This window comes from Onychostruthus taczanowskii, unplaced genomic scaffold (genome assembly GCF_017590055.1).
Source record: "Onychostruthus taczanowskii isolate IOZ18803 unplaced genomic scaffold, ASM1759005v1 scaffold60, whole genome shotgun sequence".
In the NCBI taxonomy this organism is placed as follows: domain Eukaryota; kingdom Metazoa; phylum Chordata; class Aves; order Passeriformes; family Passeridae; genus Onychostruthus; species Onychostruthus taczanowskii.
Genome location: NW_024503680.1, coordinates 3,699,018 through 3,723,479, shown reverse-complemented (window position 1 = coordinate 3,723,479; position 24,462 = coordinate 3,699,018). Strand labels below are relative to the sequence as shown.

Below are 24,462 nucleotides of genomic sequence, written 5' to 3'. Positions count from 1 at the left end.
CTGCCTTTTCTGCTTTGAGCCCAGGTGAATGCTAGGGAGGGGAGATGGCTTTGGGGATAAAGATGATGGCACATGGTCCTGCTCCCCATGGCAGTGTGCAGACAGACCTTGGGCAGAGCATTTCATCTCTTCCCTGCTCCTTCCCAGTGAAGGCACTGACCACCCCTTTTCCCACTCCCTAAATGTCAGGAGAAGCTTTCCAGCATGCCTGAAATGTGCTAAAACCTCGTGGCCGGAATAGCAGATATCTGGGAGGAACAAGGGCTGGCTGTCTCCTGTGTGCTGCTCTGAAGGCTCCCTGCCATTCCCATGGGATGAGCTGTGGGAAGCCCTCACATGACAGCTGTCCTGGGGGAGCTGCCTCTCTTTTAGGTACAGCAGAGTTGAGAAGGAGTGATGCTGAGCCTCCTTTGTCCTGAGGGCATGCAGCCCCTCTTCCCTTTGCCATATCCAGGGGTGGGTCTGGGACAGCCACCAGCCTGAGACCCCCACCCTGTGGCAGTGAGTGAGCTCCAGCTGGTGTGGGATGCTGTGGGTGGATGGAAGTGATCATCTTTGGGATGTGGCAGAAAACCAGACTTCATGGTGGTTGTGGGTGGGAAAATGCTCTTTGGGAGTATCTGACAATCCAGAAATATTAAAAATATTGTCATCTGTCTTTCCCTCTGGTCACACAGCTGGTCCAGTGGCTTGTGCAGGCTGTTGAGAACCAGCAGTGTGAATTGTGGCCACTCTTTCATCTTTGGTGTGAATATATCATACAAAATTTCTATCACCTGTGCGAGAGGCATGGCCCAGCAGCTGGAAAAATCCATCCATTTTGGACAGAAGCTTTGCTTTCATCTCCATCCTTCTCTTCCTAAGAGCCAAAACCCTAACCTCCTTCTCCTTCAAGGTATCCTGAGTTACTGCCCATCCTGCTGGGATGCTGCAAGGCTGGAGAGCTGGCAGCATGTGGCCTCCAGGGCACTGCAACAGGCTGGGGCTGCTTCTAGACCGGGGATTGTAAATCTCAGGCTACAGGTAGGTCTGGCTGTTCCCTGAGACTCTGGCTGTAACTAGGAGTAAAACTGTCTGGAACAGCACTCCTGACACGAGTGAAAGGGAAGAAATTGAATTCAATGTACAGGATGTGGTATCATTAAGCACTTCTGCTGTCTAACCCTCTTGTTTTTCCCTTTTGTGGTTTGAGTGATCTTCCTGCTGGGCCAACAAACATTTAAGGCTGTGGATTTTTCCCCAAGTTGTGAGACTTTTAGTTGTTCAAGCTGCTTTGTGTGTGGGGGAGGGTGAGCTCCAGACTTGTGTGTGGAAGATCACATGGATGTGTGACTTCTAAAAGTCTTCAGGGCTGTCCTGGAGGATCTTGGAGCTCTGGGCAGAGGCTTTGCACATGTCTCTTGGGAAATTGTAAAATGCCGTGGAAATAACTGCTGACCGAGGAAGGGAGGGATGTGGGGAAGATGCCAGGCAACAAGGAGGAGGCTGGCAGCAATTTCCTGATGGAGCTGAACCCTGGTGAATGATTTCAGAACACTGATGTACTCTGGGGGATGGCCAGTGACTGTACCCTGAATATCCCTCAGACAGGGAGCTGCCATCCTGTGGGGCCTTGCTCAGGATGGCAGCTTGAGTCCTTTGAACAGTGAGGGTGTCTCCTGCACTGGCAGCTTCTCAGCACTCACCAGCACTTGCAGGTGATGATGAGACTTGTGCCAAATTTTAGAAGGGTGGAGAGTATGAAGGGTGCAGATAGGAGCAGCTGGCCATGAATTTTGTGTGTTGCCCCTGTGGTTGCTGCTTGCTTTTGATGTGAAAACAGATGGTCCAGAAGAACCCCAAACGCGGTGGCAGTGCTTTGGACAGTGCTGCCAGCCACTTCCCCTGCTACCCCTGGCAGGCATGTGCAGTGTTAGAGCAGTAATCCATGGAGAGCTCCCTGAAGGAGCCCTGCTGCTCGCTGCTCCGGCCCTTGGGGAGGCAGCTCCATGTGGAATTGATCACAGGGCTGTTGCTCTCGTGGGGCTCCTCTGCCCTGATGGGATCAGGGACGAGTCCTGCAGCGTGTGAGGGATGAGTCCTGCAGGCTGTGAGCTCTGTCCCTCCTGACACAGGAGGCTTCTATTCCCTTAGTCCTGTGTGGTGGCTGAGGGATGAGTCCTGCAGGCTGTGAGCTCTGTCCCCTGTCTGCCCTGGCACGGGAGGCTTCTTTTCCCTTAGTCCTGTGTGCTGGGTGGTGATGGGCTGGTGCGTGGAGGCAGTTCCCCCTGTCCAGCGTGACACAATGTCAATTTGGTGCAGTATCATCAAGATGCTCCCAACTCTGTTCACTCCTAGCCCAAAGAAGAGGGCAGGTGCCTGGAGGACCATGTTCTCCTAACCTGACTGTGATTTGGGCTGCTGGCCTAGGAATGAAAGGCTCCATCATGGCATCACCACTCGGTCATCCCCACCCCTGTGTGTGCAGGCTGCCTGCTGACACAGCAGGGATGTTTTTACCTTGCTGTCCCCCGTGCTGACTCCTGCAGTTTATCCTGCTGTTTTCTTAGTGCTGTGAAACAGAGTTAATTATATTGCTGTGCCCTTTACCCTAATGAGCATAATGGATGTTTTAGACTGGTGTAATGAGACAACCCTTCATTTTTTTCTGAAAAGCCAGGAGGGATTTGTGACTTCTGACTTGCTGAAGTTATAACATAGTCTGTGATGCCTTTGGTGCAAACCAGAAATGTTTCTGTTATTCATGGGATACTTTGCAATGAGAACTTATCCATGTTTATTTGAAGGGCTGGGAAATTTAAAATTTGCAACAGATGGATTTTCTCCAAAGGCTCCAGGTTAAGTCATCTCTAAGGAAATTACAGTCTTCATATGGCAAACTGATTTTTTTAAATTTTTATTGACTCTTATTTAATTTCATTCCCATGAAGGACGTTGTTCCCCTCTGCTACTCCTGCACCCAGTCTAACCTAAGTTCATGCAATGTTTGTGAAGGGTGGGATGGTTTCAGGAGGGCAAAATGCAGCAGTCAGCTCTCCTGTGAGCACTGTAGTGGTAGAAAACAGGCACAAATCCTTTGTTTTCTCACATCACTCCCCTTTGTCACCTGTCTGCAGGTCTGATTTGGCAAATAGAGCAGCTGTTAGTGAACTCCTCACTGTGAACTGGGGTGGTGAGGTGGTAACAATGTTTGTTTGCACTCCTATGAACATATAAAATACTTCAAAAAGTCATCTAATGCAGGTATTGGAGATACCTGTAGGTTCACACCCGGCTGCATGCACAGAAAGTGAGGATTTCCTTGGGCTATCATTTCTAGGGATGGATTTTTGAAGCCTGTGGCCAAGACCTGAAGATAGGTTTGCTATCGCTTGGTGGTAATCGGGCTGTACTTGCATAATGATAGTAATTTCCTTCTTGTATCTTAAATTTGATTTATAAGACTATGCTGCAGTGTGACTTGAAGTGTTTGTCTCTGCTGGCAGTTGGCAATGTATTAGCTGTGATCCTTTACAGAAATAAGTGTTCAGTGTTGGAGCTAAATTGAATAATATGGTGGTGTTTGTGTCTTAATCTTCCAAATAGCTCCGTTAAGTTTGCTACATTGATGTCTGAAAGGCTTAAAAATAATAAACTCCATTGTATAGAGCTTTGAATACAGAGTGGAAGCTTAGTAATTGCTGGCAGTTCATGGGCAGACTCACTAAAACATGGCAAGGTGGCAATTCTCCCAGCACGCCTGCATTTTTTGAAAGAATCTCCTTGTATCGAGGCCTTGTGATCCACAAGGTACAAAGTATATCAATGTGAATTCAGGCTTGTGGGACCAGTCCAAAACCCCAAACCCTTTAGTTGCACTCTCATATAAATTTCAAACACCTTTTGTCTTCCTCATCAGTCTGCTGGGAGCTGTTTGCATCCCCAGCTTTTGGGCGGGGTAGGTGGAGTGGGCTCATCTTGGTTGTCAGCAGAGAACTGAACTCCTGAGCCCCCATCCCAGTTTCCAACCTTTTGCTCTTCATAGGAAGTGGGAAAAACCCTAAATACATGGTGGGTTTTGTTTTTAATGAGGTTCTCAGGGAATCAAGTGTCAAAGGAAAAACTCTGCAATCAGGGATCTGGCTTTGCTGTTTCTTCTCCAAAGATGTCTGTGGTTCCCCTGCATCCTTGTGAATGAGATTTAAATGAGGAGTTACAAAGAGCAACTAAGGAAAAGGCTGGTTGGACTAGCAGGAATGATTTAAAAAACAAACAAAAAACCCAAACAACCAATCCCCCCTTCCCCCACAAAAAAACCCAAACAAAAAACCCCAAAACAAAACAGGAGAGGGAAAGGAGGAGAATGTGATTTGTTTATCACAACTGAACTTGAAACTAGTTTTAAATGTCTGTTTTCTGAGAGTAAGGAAATTCCTTTAGCTTCCAGCAGTAAATAACTGGGATGCTTTCAGCTCACAGCTGATCTAGAGGATGGTGAGTTTTCAACTAAAAAAATAATTGACTCTCCAGTAAGGCCACTCCATTCCAAGCGTCACTAAACAGCTGGAGGAAGAGGAGAGTCCTGACTGGCACAGTTCATATCACAAATAACCCTTGAACTTTGTTCTGTGTCTCTGAGTTCTGTCCAGAGTGTCTCGACAAATGGTTTTGAGCAAATACAGTTTCTAACCACGGAGCAAATGACCAGCATTGCATCTGGGTGGCAGGTGCGTGATCCAGATGCCCAGATTTTGCCCAGAGAGGTCTCAAATCACATCTCAAATCCATTTTTCTCTTGCTATCAATCCTAAAAGACATGGTGAGTATTTCAGAGAAAGGGAGAAGGTTGTCCCATGGAAGTCTTGGGGGTCACTGAGGGTGTGGTGGTAAGGATGGTTGTTCTCCTTGCCAAGTTCTTCTTGACAACTGAGTGGTGAAGGATTTAATGCTGGCTGTGGTGAGCAGGATTTCTGAAACTCAGCTTCTCCCCAGGCTCATCTCAGCAAAGGGTTTGGCTGTCAGAGATACTGAGCTTTCTTAATGGTCTGCCCTTCTCTATGCCAGCAGGGCCTGTCCTGTGCAGTCCAGTTGGGACTTCTGGAAGTCTGTCACTTATGTAGGTGCTAAAAAGGAACTGAACTTGTTTGGGAACTGGTGTTCCAGCTGAAGGAACTGAGCACTTGCCAGTCTGACCATATGCTTCTGAAGTCCTTGTGGTTCAGTGCTTTAGTCCAGGATATTGCCTATTTAAGGCAATGGAAGGAAGCCCTGTGCCACTCTTGCAGAGTAGGTATGTGAACTTTAAGCATCAGGACCAAATGGTAGTTCTAGAATTAGATGGTGTCCCTAATTTCCCTCTTCAGTTTTAAGTGGATGCAGCATTCTTCACTTACAGCCTCAACTGTTGCGTTGCATTGTTGGATGGGGTTGAACATCTGCCCCTTCCAGCCACAAAAGTGGCTGTGTTCCAGTGGTGGGTGGTTTCTTTCTATTCAGGGATCCTCTGAGGCCTGGAAAAGCTTGACTATTAGGCATGACATACTGTCAACTGCTGCAGATCCCCTTGGCTCCCTCCTCCCAACATCTGCAAGGCCGGAGTTGTCCATCTTGGCTTGTCCATATACAGTGCACGGAGCAGAAAGACCCAATTCCTACCAGCTGCTGCTGCTGAGCAGGGGATGAGCCCTCACCAGGAACCTGCCCATCCCATGCAGGAAACATTTGTGGTGCCAGCCTGTAGCAGAAGAGAGGGAAGAGCTATCACCAGCTCCCTCAGGAGGGCTGTGTTGCTGGGACCACAGTCCTGGGATCTTTCCCCACTCACAGCACCCCTGTTTGGGATGCTCACCCTCCCCCCAGCAGCGCTGCTGTCGCCCTGCTGTCCTGTGGGGTGGCAGGGGATGGAGCAGCAGGGCACAGCCCTGGCAGGAGCACCGTGCACCACATTAAAGGCTTGGATGCTAAAGCAGAGCCGTGGTGAGGGACAAGGTGCCTGTCTCACCCAGGTCTTTCAGCCCAGTGTTTTTTTCCCTGCAGCATTGTTTCCCTGATTGACTGGCGTTGGCTTGGCAAAAGCCTTTTGAATATTCATTTGGCTGACGGGAGATGAGAGAGCGGTAGCTCCTTGAAATCAGCTTGGGGAGGGGAAGCAAATAAGACTGCCTTTTTCTCACTCATAGTGCTACTTGAACTCTCTCGAATGCATGCTTCACATGGATAAATGATTGCAGAGGCCTCAGCCTACCTAACAAGCCTGCTGTTGTACAGCAAAAATTACAGTGCCTGCATGCTTGCCATCCTCATTTAAAAGCCCATTCCTCATTAATATCACTTTATACATATTATTGCAGCTCGAAGTGCTATTCCTCTTCTCCCCACCCATTTCCTTGTCTGGCTGTGACATACAGGAACTACACCCAGTGCTTGACTCGCCTCTCCTGACCTTTTGTAACTTGGCTCCAAACTCCTTTTTTTGGGTCTTTTGCAAAACACTGTCAGAAGGGAAAAATCCTTTGTTAAAACACAGCCAACTCCTGCCTCAACGTGGAACAGTTTGTTCTGCTGAAAGAATGAGCCAGTTCAGTGAGCAGAAAAACATTGCCATAAACCAGCGGGCTCAATAAGCTGCAAAAGCCATCGGCTGCGCGCAGCGTCTGAAAGGACGACTCCGAAGCAGAATGCATGGGGATGGAAAAAAATAATCCACAATCCCAACCTGCCAAACCCCGTTTCTTTGCTTTCAGATGAAGTATTTTGCAGTTTTCTTTTTGGTTATAGCAACTGTAAGTGGAGGAATGGGAGCTGAGGCTGAGCCAGGATGTAACACAGCTCTCAAAGCTGCATATTGCAAAAGGGCACAGGGAATGAAGTAATCCAAAAATGCTCAGCTGGGAAGGGGCTGCAGCACTCACAGTCACCAGGCTGTGCTGCAGATGATCAGCTCCAGCGCCTCTGGTACTGTTTAGTAGCTTGGTTTAGTCCTTCCCACCCACATCTTGTTTTAAAGCTCTGGGCACTCTTTACTTCCCTGGAATTGCTGCGGGTCTGTCCCTTTTGCGGCTGCTCGGTAACTGGTGATCAGCCTGGCTTCAGCAAGAGGTTCTTCATGCCACAGGGGACTTGGATGCTTGGTGAGAAACCTGTGTAACAGGCTTTTGGGTTTGTGTCTGCAGTGGGATCGTTTTGGTGCTGGTATAAAAGCTGACACTGGTTTTCTTTGAACAGTAAATGTTGTGCTGGCATTAGAGCTGTGGTTCCCGAATTTGGGGTGACGGCCCCTCGATTAAGGTCGCCCGTATGGAGGTGATGTGCAAGCCTGGCAGAGGGGCTGTGAGCAGGGATACATCAGAAAGGTGGGCTCCAAGGCTTCCCCAAGATGATTCCTTGGGAAGGGGCAGGCTGTAGCAGCACTGAGAGCACAGAGGGGCTGTGGCACTGTGCCACTCTGCTGCCATTGGGTGCTCACACCTGTGAGCTCCTCAGCAGCTCAGCCAAGCGTTCCCTGCTGATTTAAAAATCTCAAGTATCTTTGTTGGAAATTTGACGTGGACAAAGATCTACCTCTGGTGCTTATTCAGTGCTCTGAGTTCCCCAGTAGATTTTTGTCTTGGAGCCGGTTCAGTAATTTCCGATAATAAAAACACAAAGAAGTGTATTTTAGGTGTAACCTATTCATCTTCACATACATTCTGAAGGGCTGCATCTGCCAAAGCTGGGAAATGTCCTACAGAAATGGTGATGCTTGGCAATGAGCTACACGGCGTGTGGCACATCTGAAGGTGGTGTGGCAGGATGTAATTGATGTGTGAGGTGCCTGTGTTTCAGATGAAATCACGAACAAAGCCCTGACAATGCAAGCAAAGATAAAACATCCTAGAGAAAGCACAAGGGGCTGAAATGGGAACTCCAGTGCGTTTACAAGCATGGTCATACTGTCCTGTTCAGGCACAAACCAGCCTGCTGGCAGCCACCAGCTGAGTGTGAGGTGATGGGACACCCACATACTGGTGAGCTGAGGGACTTCTTGAAGCTCCATTAATGCTAGCTGGTGTCCTCTGCTGGTGGTGCTAACCTCGGAGCTGGCTCTGTTGAGATGTGATTATCTGTCCGCTGGGCCTTTTGCTTTGGGAGAATGCCGAGAATGTTTTGCAGCGTGGACAAAATCTGAGGATGGAAGCTATGGAGGTGAGTGCCTGGATTGCTGGAACTGTGAACCCTGCTAAGGTAGTGCAATGCGGAGCAAATCTGTAACGAAGCCTCTGTGCCAAAAGAGATTATTACTTTTTTGGAAGATGTTAATGGTATGATTACATAACATTTATTTTGTGCTCAATCAAATGGATGAAGGCAGAGGAAAAGGAGTGAATTAATGTTAGCGATGTTCAAACAGAAGCACGCAAAGCTCTGAGGGATGATCAGTGGTTTTGTTTTGATGTGTGTTGTGGTGGTTGTTTTTTATTCCTCACATTCTCCTGAAATATAGCACACAAGCTTGTCTCTAAAGGGGGCACATTGCCAATAGTCTAAAGGTTATATTATCCCAGTGACCTATTTTTATACTCTAATCGTGTTCTGTTTCAGCCAGCTCTTTCTAACCTTCCATCTTGCTCAGTTTTGTGCTTGTCTGGGGGGCGGGGGGAAGCAGAGATAATTGCCCTTAGTCCCTGGGTGCAGAGGCAGCCTCTGCCCAGACACCAACACACAGGAGAGGTGCTGCTGTTAGAGCACAAGAGCAATCCAAACACACAGCTCAGAAATGGGGGCCTGCTTGAGACCGGGGCATGAGGAGCACTGTGGGGCAGAGGAGAGAGGGCTTCTCTTAAAGGCAGGTTTTAAATGGAGAAGTCCAGCAGTTCGGAGAAGGGTGAAATTTTAATGAATAGCTCTGTTTAACTGGTCTAAATGGAAAAGACGCTTTTCTGCTCTAGGCCTGCCAAGGAATGGAGAATGAATACGATTGTTCGGTCAACCGGCTCCCACTGCATTTAGACTGTACCCGTGGTTTCAAAGCCAGGCTTAAGCTACAAAGCACCCTGACCAGTTGGCATAAAGAGAAATTGTTCCTTAGTACAAACGTTGACTGTGATGCTGCTTGAAGCTCAAAACTGCTGAAGTTTGTGCGTGTGTTTGTACATTCGTGCAGCGTGAAATAATAAGATGTGAAGAGCCTTTCTTGCCTGCCTGGCCTCTCTGGGGCTGTGGTTATTGTATTGCTGGTGGCTCTGCTTGTTCATGTTAAGGTTTGAGTGCCTGCAGAGTTAGCGTGGTACCAATCTGCTCTGGAGGGGAAAATCTCACTAACTGCTCATTGATGAACTTGCAGTCCTGAATGGGGTTAAGCCCCAAAAGAATTAAGTGTGTCATGACCTTGGTCTGGGTTATGAACCAGGCTTTGGGTGGCAGACACTACCTCCAGGTGCAAGTGCATGGCATGGGGATGTGTGCCAGAAGCCAGGGTGATGCTCTGCTGCTGGCATTTTTAGGCTGCTGGAGATGTTCCCATGCTGTGACTTCCTCCCAGCTGCAGCCTTTGCAGAGTCACTCGGGGAGGATGCTGGACTCCAGCTAGCTGGGATGCACAACCACAGAGTGGGAACAGAGGAGCTCAGCCCTGCCAAACCTTGCCCTTTCTTCTTCACAGAGCCATGCTGGCACAGCTGGCAGAGAGGTCCCTCCCACACCTTGGAAATTTCTCTGGAGAGGTGATCTGTCCCTGCTGGCTGTGTCTGTCAGTATGGAATGACAGGGATGTGGCCTGGAGAGGTCTTTGCTGAGATGTCCATCCACACAGTGTGTCCCTGGGATGGATTAGCAGTAGCCCCCACTGGGCATCCTTCAGCAGTAAATAACTCAGACTGGTGAAACTCCTACATGACTTCTCATGAATGGACTGCTAAGGCAGAAGGAATGTTAATGCCCAGCCAAAGAGGAAGAGTCCCAGGACTGCCCTGGCTGGCAACAGGGCCTGTACCCTGTACCCCAAATACATGGACCTGTTTGTCCTCCCTTTCCCAGCACCATGGTAATGCCCCCAGTCCCAGGCTACTCCGCTGGCTCCTAGGGCAAACTGGGTGCCTGTCATGCTGCTGTCAAACACAGTGGGATGTTTGTGGGGGTGGGAAGCGCAAGGGGGCTCAGCCCTCAGGTTTGGGGTGATGGTGGTGGCCACAGGGATCATTTATTTGATGGCCTGGCTAATTACAGTGTGATTGGGAAGTCATCTGGAACTCCCAGAGACAGTGCTGCATCTTCTGACCCTGGCTGGAGGTAGAGCCTGAAGGGGAGAGACAAAAACTCAAAAACATCAACTTTTTTTCCTCCTTTGATTTCTTCCTCTTTTCCCCCTCATATGATGCTATCAGCTGGGGCCTGTGGAGCTCCAACTTAAAAACAAACTGCTTTTATTTAAAGTGCCAATATTGTGCTTGGCTCCATATGAGACAGAAACATTAACTTTGTCTCTGACCTGGGGAGTGTGTCTGCCTGCCTAGCAGGCACTGAAAGTGTTGAGAAAACTGTTATTTTACTTCTATTTTGGTGCCGATTTTTAAAAATGGATTTTTTTTATTGATTTAATTTCATTTGAACGGAGCATTCCCTCTTCAGCAGAGCACCAGAGCCCACAGAACACGCAGCCATCCTTTGTGTCCCCATGGAGCTTTGTCCCTGTGTTGGCTCAGGAGCTGGCAGGGCTGGGGGCAGGGGAGGGCAGCTGTCCCTGTATTCCCATGCCTGGGCAGTGGGACTGGAGCTGCTGTGTCCTGGTGCTGCTGCCTGGTGGGTTTTCTGGATGCTGTTTCTAGGCGAGGTTTGCAAAAGGTCACAAAAAATTAATCTGCTAACTGGGGACCTTGGCAGTGCATGCAGTGAATGTTTTGCATTAACAACCTAACTCGTTAATTCAGTGAAACATTTAAAACCAAACCAGTTATATCCAGCCAAGCTGGAAAAAGCTGAAAGTTCATACTCAGCAGTGCAGATTTCGAAACCTCCCTTTGTTAATCTCTGTAGAAGTAAATTTTCTGCTATTGCAGAGCTCACTGTGACTGGTCTGGGCATTGTTTCCCTCAGCAGAGGCAAAGCTGCTCTGCAGAATGTTGGTTTTTGTACCTGGAACAGCCATCTTTCCTTCCAGCCTTAGTTTCTGTGAGCGTCACTGTGGAAGATTTGCTTTTACTTTAAGTCAGTTTTCCCTCAAATTTCCAGCAGCAGGGATGGTTTAGGTGCACTGGACATTTGACCTGCTTACCCTGCTACCTTGCTATGAAATTAGCAGGTATAAATTAAATAGGAATCATGAATTTAAGTACAATAACTTTGTCTTCCTGCCTCCAGCTAACTCTTCCATTCAGCTTTGTCTCTTTGTTCCAGTTAATCATAAAACAATACATAGGAAATAAAGTTCTTCACTCATGGCTGTGCAGATGGGTCTGAGGCATTTGCAGTGGTGATAGATACACTGAGATCAATTGTAAGGATCTTTTTCAATTGATTATTTTTTCTGCAATTAATTTACCCTATCCATTAGAACAGACTCACTTTAATGAGGGAGAAGTCAGTGAATTATCCATTCTGTTATATATTAGCGGTGTATTAAAGTATTAAGTGCATTCCAGAAGGTGAGCAGTGAATAAAACATACTCCCAACATGTGGTTATGCAACTGTTCCATGGAAATGAAATGGACAAACAGTACACTTGATTAATTTTTTTCCCCCCCAGAAAATTGCCAGTGTGATTCACTTCCAGCTAAAATTTGCAATCTGTGTTCTCAGGTGGCATTAATATTGGAGCCCCGCAGGAGAGCTGTGGTGGCTGGGGCTGCTTTGATTGCATTTTTAAGGAAAGTTGTTGGAGAGAGCACAGAGTTTGATGCAAATGTGCTGGTAAATGAAATGCAGAGCTTTTAGGTTCTCGGTAGGTGGGTCAGGCCATTCACACTTACCCAAAATAACAGCGATGGAGTGCTCGGGAGAGGCACTTTGTTAATGTGGCACAATGGGGGTCTTTGTGTGTCGCTGTTGCTTTGTATCAAATTTACTCTGTTGACAGATAAAAATCATCTTTTTGATATCTAGAGACTCCATAAACACTGGGTCAGATCTGTCAGGGACTGGCGCTGTCTCAGTAATGGAGACTGGAGTTTGCTGGAAAGAAAAACGGTTGCAGAGGGCCCAGCAGCTTCTCTCTGTGCTAAAGCTGCAGGATGAAATGAAATAAGAATTCCCTTTTACCATTGCTTCCCTGGCATGAAACTCCTCTCAGCCTTTAAAGCTGTATTTTGTAGCCTTCAGGCTGATCTTACTGCTTTTTCCCTAATTGACTCGACTTGAAAAGGTCATCACAGCCTGCTAGACTGTGTAATATTTAACTTAGCATCAAAAGTGAGGATCTCAGGACTGGTGTCAAATGGATGCTGTTCCCCTCTGAATAGCACAGCCCATTCATAGTCATCCAAATATTCCACTTGCTAATGCTAATGAATAACTCTCTGGCCCTCTGCAGAGGGCAGGACCAGCCACGAGAAGGTGGGATGAGAGTGGCACAAAGCAGGTATTGAGATGTGCAATCCACGCCGTCGAAATCCAGCTCACGCCTTTAATACCTGTTTTATTTATAGAATTTTTTTTAAAGTTATAACTTGTAGCTCTTCATGATGCCTTAGCATAGCAAGCAGTCTTTTCTGATGCCAAGTTCAGTGATGACTAACACTGTTTACAGGACTGTTTTGTAATCTCAGACCAGCCCACATTAACGGGAAGTTACGTTTTCCCGTCAGTCTTTCAAACGGTGCCTGAGAGTTGCTGAGGCCAGAGCCAGCCATCCAGGCTCTCCCGTTTGGAAAAAATGATGTCAGCTTTCAGAACAAGCTTTTAAAAAAAAATCTAATAAAGTTAGGGAGGTCATTTGAAATTGAACTTCCTGCATTTGATTTTTTTTTCTTTCTTTTACATGAGAATCTTTCATTCCTCTGTTCTAAAAACTACCAACAAAACTAAGTACAGGAGGTATTGCATAAGCACCAACCAGGCATTTGCCTGATCTGCATTTCTCAGTGCATGAGATCAGCTCCAAATATCTGATCTGAGAAAGCTGCTGGTGCACAACTGCTGTAACTGATAGGAATTACCTCTGTGAGTCATCTCATAAAATGGTAAGTCTTTTTTTTTTTTTTTTCCTTTTTAAAGTTCAAGTTTTTATGAGTGTTTTTATAAAGCTCAGTTGCTGTTACTGTAAATCTCAGGGAAATCTGGCACAGAGTCTTTGTAATATGAATCAGTGAGTCCATATGCTTCCAAGTGACCTTGCAGTCTGGAAAAATATCATTTTATCCCTCTGTTGAAGAGAAAAAAAAAAAAAAAGCAGAGTTGCTGTAGAGAAGGTTGACAGAGGGGTGTCACCAGGCAGATGACTCCTGGTGCCAGCTACAGCAGCTCTGCTGCCCTGGGGTCATGATCTCAGGCACAGAGCATTTGCTGTGCAAGTGGGAAAGCTACATCAGGCCAGGAATAAGGTTGTGGCTAATGCCTCAGCCAGCCCTGACCTTCCACGGGCTGGAGCACTTCAGGGTCTGCTGTAGCTTCAGAGGAGGAAAAAAAAAATAAAGGAAAAAGTTATTGTTGGTTGGTTGGGTTTTGCTTGTTTTTGTTTGGTTTTGGTTTTAAATGTAACAAATCTCTGGCTGGCCAAAGGCCAGCGAGATGGGCTTGCACTGACGAGAAATTACCCTTTGTCAGGGAATACCCCAGTGCTCTGGGGGTGTGACTGCCAAGAGCTGCAGAGGTGGTGGCAGGGGAAGCCTAGGAGCCAGGAACATTGTGGTGCTGCTCTTGAGCTTTGGGGCCTTTACCTTGCCTTGCAGCGCCAGGTGAGGACTCACAGATGGTGTTGGAGCAGGAATGAAGTGTACACAGGATGGGAAGGGCATCTCCCAAATGCTTTGCAGGCTTGCTGAGCAAGAAGAGCTAAAATACTGCAGCCTCCTCGCTCCCAGCAGCAGCTCTGGGTGTCTGCAGAGACTTGGCACAGGCACAGTGCTCTGAGCTGGCAAGAAACTTCCTAACAGGATGGATGGAAAATGCTGATTTTGAAGAAATTGAAATGTTCTGTGGGGAATATGTGGATTTTTCATCCTTTTTTTTGTGATGGAAAGCAGGCATTTTTCCCAGGTGACCCTGCCTGGTGTCACCTCCTGTGTGAGGCTGAGCTGGGACCTGGGTGCACAGGGAGCCCAGGGACTGCTCTCCCTGCTGAAACACCAAGGATGGGTCTTGACAGGTTAGAATGAGGGGGAAATTCAGTGTTTTTCCTCCTTAAATGAGAATTTGATGTGGGCTGTAAAAGTGGCATGTTTGTGTGTTTGGTTTGAAACAGACACTTCACAGGTTTAGGTGTGAAAATACAGTAAATCCAAGGTCAAGTGAGATTTTTCCAGTGAAAAAAGAGAAATTATTTTTTTGAGTGAAGCACTTAAATACCAGAGCAGTTGTACTTTGTCTAATACCAAGGGAACTAATCCCTCCTCCCTCTCCTTATCCTCAGGTTCAGTGGCAAATATGAACATTTGTCAACAACACCTGGGGACATCATGAGTTTGCTGGAATCTGGACCACAGAACACTTGCAATAGCTCTTTCTAAATTTGAATTTAATTTAAATGAAAGAAAAATAGTCCTCTGGATCACCTGTAGCGATGGCTAGCAAAAGGAAATCCACAACTCCCTGCATGATACCAGTAAAAACACTGGTGCTTCAGGAGACCGAACAGGATGCTGGAGAAGATGATCGTGAAGGAACACAACCAGAGGCTCCTGCAGAAGGACCAGCAGCGAGTGATGCCGGGGCCAGCAGCAGTAACAGCGGGGCTTTGTCCAACGGGCACCGCGGCGTTGCCGACGGTGACACTTACATCTGCAGGCCTTGTGACTTCGGCTCTCAGGACCTTCACCAGTTCTTTGGGCACTTGGACTCTGAGCACTCAGACTTCAGCAAAGACCCCACGTTCGCCTGTGTCGGGTGCAGCTTCCTGGCCAACAGCCACGAAGGGCTCTCGCACCACAACGCTGAGGCGCACGCCGGCGACACCGGCTTTGTCTGGAGGCTGGTGAAGCAGGACAGTCGTACGACCGTGGAGCAAAGTCTCTGTGAGGCCACCAGCAGCCATGACCTGCCAGGAGAGGTCCCTGAGGAAGGGGCAGATGGCCAGTCTGAAATTATAATTACCAAAACCCCTATCATGAAGATAATGAAGGGTAAACCCGAGGCCAAAAAAATCCACACGCTAAAGGAGAATGTGTCAAGTCAGTTGGGTGGTGAGGCAGAGGTGAAGGATGGAGAGCATTCATTCCCAAATGGGTCTGTGCCAGTCAGCCAGCCCACTGCAGGTTCATCGAAGTCATCCCACATAGTGAATGGCTCCATCATAGGAAACGTGCCTGTTCTGCAGGCGGGTGTTGCACAACTTGTGTCTCTGCAGCAGCAGCCCCCCTTGCATCAGCAGCTCCCTACATCCAAGTCCCTTCCCAAGGTGATGATCCCACTGAGCAGCATTCCCACATACAATGCTGCCATGGACTCCAACAGCTTCCTGAAAAACTCTTTCAACAAGTTCCCCTACCCCACCAAAGCTGAGCTCTGCTACTTGACTGTGGTGACCAAGTACCCAGAAGAGCAGCTGAAGATTTGGTTCACTGCCCAGAGGCTGAAGCAGGGCATTAGCTGGTCACCAGAGGAGATCGAAGACGCCAGGAAGAAGATGTTCAACACTGTTATTCAGTCTGTGCCACAACCCACCATTACAGTGCTGAACACGCCCCTGGTTGCAAATCCTGGGACTGTTCCCCATCTTATCCAGGCAACTTTACCAGGCCACGTGGTGGGGCAGCCAGAGGGGACAGGGGGGCTGCTGGTCACGCAGCCCATCATGGCAAATGGCTTGAAGGGCACCAGCTCCTCTTTCACCTTGGCAGTGACTTCTGTCCCCAAGCCACAGCCGGCAGCGCAGCACAGCACCGTGAGCTCCAGCAACACAACTGGGGTCAAGGTGGTCAACAGCGCCCAGTCCCTGCTGACTGCCTGCCCTGCCATCTCCTCGCAGACCTTCCTGGACCCCAATGTCTACAAAAACAAGAAGTCCCATGAGCAGCTGTCAGCCCTCAAAGGCAGCTTCTGCAGAAACCAGTTCCCTGGCCAGGCTGAGGTCGAGCGGCTGACAAAGATCACAGGCTTGTCCACCAAGGAGATCCGAAAATGGTTCAGCGACAGGAGGTACCACTACAGGAATGTGAGAGGCGGCCGGGCCGTCTTCCCTGGAGACAGTGCTCTTGATTCCCTGCCCGAAATCACCTTAGACGTCCCACCCAGAGGAGCTGAGCTGAGCCCTGCAGCGGTGGCGGCTACGCCGGCCCCTCACCACCCACCACGGCGGCAGTCGTGGCACCAGGCGCCCGACTTCACCCCGACCAAGTACAAGGAGCGAGCGCCGGAGCAGCTGAAGGCCCTGGAGAGCAGTTTTGCCCAAAATCCCCTTCCTGCCGAGGACGAGGTGAACCGCCTGAGGGGGGAGACGAAGATGACGCGGAGGGAGATCGACAGCTGGTTCTCGGAGAGGAGGAAGAAGAAGGTGGCGGAGGAGAATAAGAAAGTGGAGGAGGTGGCTCAACAGGAGGACGAGGAGGCAGAGAATGGCGGCGGGGAAGGGGAAGACTCCTCGGATGAGCAGAGGGCCACGAGTGAAAACGGCTCAGTCGACGCCTCCGGCAGCAACCCCAACGCGGCGGAGCGGAAGGTGAGTCCCATCAAAATCAACCTGAAAAACCTGCGAGTGACCGAGTCCAACGGCAAAAACGAGGTACCGGGGACCGGCGCAAATGAAAAGGGGGACGGCAGCTCCAGCCGGCCGCCCACCCCTCCCAAAACCAAACTGAACTTCAAAAAAACGGCCCAGCAGCGGCATCTGCTGAAGCAAATGTTCGTGCAGACCCAGCGCCCCACGAACCAGGAGTATGATGCCATCGTGTCCCAGACGGGCCTGCCGCGGGCCGAGGTCATTCGCTGGTTCGGGGACAGCCGCTATGGCTACAAGAACGGGCAGCTGAAGTGGTATGAGAACTACCGGCGGGGGGTCTTCCCCCCGGGGCTGGTGGAGGTCAGCCCCGCCGGCCGGGAGGTGCTCGAGGACTACTACGAGAAGCACAAGGGGCTGCGGGAGGAGGACGTGCCCGGCCTCTGCGAGCGCGCCCGCCTCGGCGCCCAGCAGCTCAAGGTGTGGTTTGCGGTGAAGGCGGAGGAGCAGGGCAGGGGCTGCGGCCCCGAGGCGGCCGGCAGCCGGAGAGGGCCGTGCGGAGCCGGCGCGGAGGCGTCGGAGAGCAGCGAGGCGTGGGAGCCGGGCGGCCAGCGGGGCAGCGCCGGGACCCCCGACGCCCCCGGGCCACCGCCCGCCACAGGGCTGGGTAAGGCCCCTGCCTCGGCGTGGGAGGGCTGCGGGTGGCACGGGGCTCTGGGCCTCTCGTGTTTCGGAAGCAGCTTCAGTGAAGAGCTTGGTGTTTGAGGTTTAACTGAGGAAGTGCTGAGGAGCTCTCTCTGAAGGAGAGGCGTAAAGGAAGGAGGGTGAGGAGGATCTGGCAGGATGATGCGAGTGCCACTGCCTGCCCGCCCTTTCCTGCCTTGGTCTTTAGGTGCTGGCACCACTCAGGGACCAAATCCTAGCTGTATTTCAAGCTGGAGTAAAACTTTAGGGGTGTCTGGTTATTTTAGAGGACCCGCTGATTTATTTATTTATTTATTTGGGAAGCAAGAGGCCTGGCTGCTTGTCCTGTGCCACTGGTTCCTTCCATGTCCCTGCCTGACCTCCAGCAGCAGGCACACCCCTGCCTCCTTTCCCTCTCCTGCTGCCTGCCTTCCAGATGTGAGCATCCTTGTTAGGTGTGGAGAGAGGCTCAGGTGGTGAAGGTGGAGGCTGCAAAGGCAGGAGGGGACGTGGAGTCTGCAGAACTCTTTTGAAATGCGTGTTTCTGTGTGTGCATGTGTGTGTGGAGGAGAGGTGCTTTCCAAGCCCTTTGGGGGCTTTTCTGCAGTGCAGCTGGGGGCTGCTTTCTGCCTGGTAGGGTTCCCACCAGGTGGGGATGGCCAGGTGCTGGCCCTGTCCCATGGTGGTGCACGCGCGCAGCTCCTTGCTGGCCAGCTGGGATCTTCTCCAGTCCCACTGCCTTGCTTTGGAGCTTCCCACACACCGTGGGTGCAGACCTTAAAAAATAATTGTAAAAATCAAGTAATATTCATTGCTTCCCTGCCCATCTAATTTGGAGAAGGTCTGGATGAGTCCGGCCTTTACTGCACATCGTGTGTGCTTTGCAGGGGAAGGGTGGATTTGGGGGCTGGTGGGGGGTCAGCTTTTGTGCTGGGGAGTGGCTGTGCCCCTGCTAGTGCCCTCTGAGCATGGCTTTCTGCCAGCCAGAGCGAGGGTCCTGTCAACCCTCGTGGCACAGAGGTGCTTAGCAAAGGTGCATCCCTCCTTAGGGGTGCAAAGCCAACTCCACTCCCTCAAGGATTTTGGGTTTCCTGGCCCCTCTGAATGTTGCTAGCCCTTCTTTGCAACTGACTATCAAGGCTCCTGATCTTGCCTGTCCTGAGGCACTCCTGTGTCCCTTCCTGCCCACCCAGCACCCCACCTGGAGCAAGGCCAGCAGCATCTCTGACACCTGTGTTCTTTTTCAGAAACAGACTGAACTCAAGCCACCAGCCCCGGAGGATCCGCTCTTACCCTTGAGAAGAAATTAGTGATCTTAAAGAAACCCATGGGCCGGCCTGACCCAAGCCTGAGGAGCAGGACGTGGTGATGAAGCGCTGCCGTAGCTGAGACCTTGGAGCACAGCACACGAGACAGCACGTGCTCACACTGGGCACGCCGTGCTGAGCTCTTGCAGGCCCAGCCAAGGAGATGGCTGGGAGCTGGCAGGGGCTCAGCTCACACCCAGGAAATAGGATGCTCCTGTTTGCTTTCCAGTGACAGACTTTCAGATTTCATATTCATATACCGATGCCTACAGCTGCCTATACAAGCATAACAAATCTCAGACGTTGTGTAAACAAGGTCATTGCTTAGATATGGACTATCATGGCATAGTACTTGTTTCTTTTTTCTTTTTTTTTTTCATCTGTCCATTAAGGTGTTTGTTCTCTAAAGGTTGGCATGGCTGCATATATCCTCTCTGCCCTTTCTGGTCCTTAAGCCCTGGCAGTGAAGGGCTTCGTGAGCACATAGGTGTGAGTGTATTAGGAAAGGGAAGGGATTTGAAAAGAAAACTGCCAATTTTGAATTTGAGTGAGATTCTCACCCCTCCAGATGAGGTTAGAGTGAGAATTTCATACTCTCTGACAGGCAGCAGGTTCCCAGGCCGAGGCAGCCCAGGAGATGGAGTTTGGTGTCATTTATCCCTTGCTGGCTAGAACACTTTCCCCTGTGCTCCTGGAGATTGCCTGTAACAGCCTGTTAAATCTCCAAGTCTCTTTTTAATATCTGAGAACTAGCACATAATAATTTTTGCATCCTGACCTGGAATCCTTTTCATTGTTTGGAGAGAACAGTCTGTTCTTCAGAGAACAAACACAGAGAGTCACAGCGTGGCTGTGAGTGGTTCAAGTCATTGTTGTCACCAAGGCAGCGGCTCTGCTGCCACCAGGAAGTTTCCTTCTTGCAGCCCTACATGGCAGATCCTCCTGCAGCACCGCTGGTGATTTCAAGTGTTTGTTCCAGTCCTTTTTGTTTTTTCTTTTCTTATTTTTTCCCCTTTTTTTTTTTTTTTTTCTCCAGGCCATGTGCAACAGTTCTGGAAAAAGAGCAAAATAAATTTCCCAGTTATCCTGCCTGCTGCCTGGTACCTGTACATTTTTAATGTGGGTTGTCTTGTGTGGTTGCTGTGTGATGCAACTGCTTGGACATTTTTGCTTTAAATATTCTTTTCTAATAGAAAACAAAGTCTAGAAGGGAAACTCTTGAGCTGAATAGTCCAGCCAAATGCTGTGTCAGATCATTCTGTCACAAACTAATCAAATCCCAGCTCCAAATTGGTTCCATGTTTTGCCTTCACTTTTGCTCTTGGAAGGCTAGTCCAGAAATTGACTGCCTTTGAGTGGTTAGAAACTGTATTTAAATTTCTAGTTTGAATTAATTTGTGGCTGGTACATTCCTGGTTTGTTTTGGAGCCAACATTGTCCTTTAACTTAAATAGTTTTTGGTGTTTATCTGCTGATGTATTTATGGAGAGTAGTCATAGCTGCCTATTTTTTGCCAAGCCAACTCAGCCAAGCTTTTTCAGTAGAAGGTTTTTATTTAGTGAGAGCTTTTTAATGTGGGAGACTTTATTGTTGGTGGTAAATGATATTTATTAGGAGGGTGGGTAGCAAACTCCACAGGATCAGATCCAGAGATTTACAAAAAATCTGTTTTAAAAACAAAAAAGCTCTTTCAGAACCTCTTCCAAAGATGGTGTCTGATTTCTACCTTTAACCGCCCTTGCTTTTGCAATTCTTTCTTCGCCCCCTCTTCCAGAGGCCGCCTTGCTGAGCTGCTGGAAGGGGCTGTGGCTGCTCAGTGCTTTGGCAGAGGTTTCCCCTCGCCTGGTGGGATGTGCTGGGTGCTTGTTCCCGAGCTCACAGGGCTTCCCTGGTGTGAGACCATGGCCAGCTGTGACCGTCTGCTCCAGACAGAGGTGAGCTGCACCCCCGAGGGAGCGGGGTGAGCCTGGGGTGCGGCCACTCGCACTGAGCATCCCCCAGCCAGGGCAGCCATCTCACCTCCTGTGAGCAGGGCTGGCTCTGACCCGGAGCAGCCTGCGTGGCACCAGGCTCCCTGAATTTGCCTTTTTGGGGGGAGCACTGCTGATGGTCATGACACAGGTGGAGGCAGGACCAGCAGCCATCCCACCTCGGCTGGACATGGCTCAGCCGGTGGCATCCCCGTGGGTCCCTCTTTGGGGACCAGGGACAGCTGCCCTGTGGTGACAGCCCCAGGGGTTCACCCTCATGGGTGCAATCCTGCGCACCCCAAAATATCAGAGAGGGTGGCAGAATCTGGGTGGTTCTAGAGCTGAAAGCAGATCTGGGAGTTGTGCAGCCTGAGAATATGGATGTATGTCAGTGTCACCTTCAGAGAACAAATACAGGTAGGTCAATTTACTCTGTAGTGTCTGTGTACATGCAGGTTTATTTAACTACACATATATACAGTTCAAATATGCCATTGATTCTTTATTGCATTATGATGTACATTAAAAATGTACACTTTTACTAACTACTTGCTATATAAATATGTTGGAAGTGTAGTTTGCCCATTCAAGGTGATTTTCTGTGGGATTTTTGATGTACACTAAAGGGCCTATGGCTGATTGGAAGAGTGATCCCCACTCCATCTACAGGAATGCTTAAGGACTATGGTATGAACTGGTCCCTTCAAACCATGTTTTGATGCACTAGCTGAAATATTTTGCACTTGGATTGTATTCAGCCAGTTTTCCAGAAAAATTGAAAAGAAGTCTTGTGAGCTAGAGGGAGAATTTCCCGGTGTACACAGAAAAACCAGCCTTGAGGGATGGAAGCTGCTGAGGTTTTTGAGCTTTGTCTCCATGCATTCATACAAGCACAGCAGGAGTTTTCTTTCTTTTGGGTCGGAGGAATTTTAAAAAGTGGTTCCATGCAGACTCCCCTCGGACATGGCAACGGGGCTGGCAAACGCCTTTGCGTGGGGAGGGTAAGATTTAGAGACAGAAAAGAAATCAAAACATGATCGAGTTCCCTCTCTAACTCCTACATTCCTTGTTATCTGCATTTTTTAGTTGACTTGAAATCTCCATAAAAGTATAAGCTGAAGATTTTTGAGGGTTTAGCTCTGTGGTCTTCTGTTTCTCTGCTGAGGAGGAGAAACAGGTGCCATCTCCAGACAGACTGGGTTCTGGTGCAGGACATTGGAAAAGTGTTTGCATCTGAAACTGAAAAGAAAAATTGAGAGGTGGCTTGACAGTCCCAACAGCAGCTCTTGTGGTGTTAAGAGGAAGTGTCACCACAATTCTTCACAGTGTGTGAATATTTATCATCATCTAATCAAAGATGACTATCTTGACTTGAAAGGGGTGTAAGATCGAGGTGATGGAGCCAGCATCAGTAAGGAAGGGAAATTAAATTCTGCACCTCCATCCGCTGTGCCTGAGCTTGGGCTTGGCAGGCACAGCAGAAACCATCAATTTTAATCCATGTGAATCTTGTTACTTATGTCTCTGAGGCTGCTTAGATTAAGGACACAATCCAATTGCTTAATAACCCGAAGCCCTGATTTGTGCTGGCCCTGGCTTGCTCTTGGGAAGGGCTGCTGGTTCTCCTGGTGCAAGGAACTGAGTTTCTTTATTCATTGGTATCAGCAGCCCCTGCCATGAGATTTCTATTCTTTGTTCCATGTTTCATTTGGGTACCTTATTTTTCAGCTCTGTTGATTAGTATCCTTGAAATTATTTTTCTTTTTTTTAGCAGAACACTAAACAAACAATGATCTACAGGCTCCTGTCTCCACTTGCCTGAGAGCTGAGTGATGCTGCACATCAGGCCAGCAGCGTGGTGGGAGGATGGGCACAGGTGCTTGCAGGTACTTAGTGTGATTTCATGTCCCCTCCCTGAGTTGGTCACCAGGAGAAGCCACCAGCAAGAGCAGTAGCTGCTGGCAGAGAAGCACTGTAATCCTTAACCTGGTTGGAGGATGCTCACCAGAGCTGGAAGATACCTGCTGGGTTAATTTTTGTTATGTGTCCCGTGACAGTTCAAGAGAGGGAAGCTGTAGTAGGCTGGTTTTTCATTTAGGGTTTTGGGTATTTCATTTTTTTAATTGGAAAGCAACGGATTTTGGTCCCCTGCAGAAGTGTTACATTGTTTTCCCTGCAGCCCCTCTCTTACAGATATAACAGAGACAAACTGATCAAAAGCTTGCTCATTGGGAATCAGAAGAAAAATACAATTTTCAGCACTTGGGCACAAATTACAAAGTGAATGGGATGCTGCACATTCCCATTAGGGTGACAGCATTTAAAATGCTTGTAAACATTTTCTCCCTGTTGCCCAGATCATTTTGGCTTTGCTCTCTTCAAATCAGTCAAGGTCCTGATGTGATTCAGCTCACCTGTAAAGCTGTGGTGTCACTTCTCAGCTGATCCCAAAACCAGCAGGGTAAGATTAGGCAACACAACACATGGAGGGGAACGAGGCACTTGCAGGCTATTCCTGTTCTTCTTTTTATTGAGGAATTTAGTTTCTGCTGTATGTTTTACTGGCAGTGGTGTGTGCCAGGAATGTTGGATTGGCATCAGAAAACTTGAAAGCAGAGCAAGGGAACTCAGTTATGTAAGCAGTGATATTTTTTTTTTTTAATTTTGGGTTTTCTTGTTATGCCCCAAGTGCTCTTTTGGGTGATGTTTGGTATATTCTGATGGCACAATTAAAGCCCCTTTTTCCCTGTACTGATGGAAGGTGGTGTTAGGAGGATTCTTGCTTACTGGTGCTAGTGAAGGTTGGGCTAGGAATCCATGGCATAGAAAATGTCTAGCTAAAATTGCACTTTCTCTCTGCCCCATCTGGCTCGTGGTGGTGTTATGGGTACGTGGCTGTGATTCCCCTTGCACATACTAACATTGCACTAAAAGAGAGACTTTGGGAACAGCGTGTTGATCACTTTGTTTCTCAGCAGACCACAAAGTCAGCCTAACGGGGTCTCTTTTTTTTTTTTTTTTTTTTTTTTTTTTTTTTTTTTTTAATTATTGTTATTTAGAAATCATGCTGGTGCTGAATGACCTGGAATTTTTGCTTGGATTTATCCAAAGGAAAATGTAATTGTAGCTGCAACGGGACCTTTCATAAGGGTGGCCGGTGCAGTGAGGGAGCAGGGTGAGAGCTCTGCTGGGTAAAGCTGTCTTTGTACCGGGCAGGTGTGGGGGGTTCCAGGGGGGTTGTTACTTCGTTTTTTTTTGTTTTTTTTTTTGAAGACCACAATTTTAAATGGTCACCTTGGCAATCGTGTGAAACAGGAAATAGTTTTTACTTTTGGTAAAGGTTTTAAAGAGGAAACAAAAAAAGAAGCTGCCTGTGATTGTGGGCTGTAGCTATTATTAGGGCTAGGGTAGCTTGTACGTGCTATGGACTTTACCTGCTCTTATTCTGAGGGCAAGAATTCCCTGTAGCAACAATGCCACTTCTGAGAAGTGAACGGCAAGTTTCCCTTCCTTTTGTATATGTGGATGTGAGGGTGGGCAAGGGGAAGAGCTTGCTTGTACAGTTTGTTGAAATGAAACCAGACATTTTTGGTTGTTCCTAAATAAAGAGCGTAAAAAGCAAACGTGAGTTGAGTGGTGCTTGCAACTGGGGTTTGGGAGGGCCCAGGAATGGCTGTGCCTGCCTTCCAGCTGCTGGGCTGGCAGTGTTCCATCACAACCTCCTCATTTATTTTAACAGAA

General features: G+C 48.6%; 1 protein-coding gene across 5 annotated transcripts in view; it reads left to right on the top strand.

The window, feature by feature from the left end:
• ZHX3 (zinc fingers and homeoboxes 3) overlaps positions 1–24,339 on the top strand; it is a 43,880-nt gene extending 19,541 nt beyond the window's left edge. The window contains exons 1-3 of one of the 5 annotated variants that reach the window (XM_041419145.1): positions 6,641–7,109; positions 14,520–17,427; positions 18,692–24,339. In XM_041419145.1, the coding sequence (XP_041275079.1) occupies positions 14,670–17,427; positions 18,692–18,702 (2,769 nt within the window). In that variant the 5' untranslated portion in view covers positions 6,641–7,109; positions 14,520–14,669 and the 3' untranslated portion in view covers positions 18,703–24,339. Of the gene's footprint in view, positions 1–6,640; positions 7,110–7,883; positions 8,164–12,792; positions 13,132–13,823; positions 13,846–14,519; positions 17,428–18,691 lie in introns of those variants that run through there. The other 4 variants (XM_041419146.1, XM_041419144.1, XM_041419147.1 and 1 more) reach the window with 4 other exon arrangements.
• The last annotated feature ends 123 nt before the right edge of the window (positions 24,340–24,462 follow it).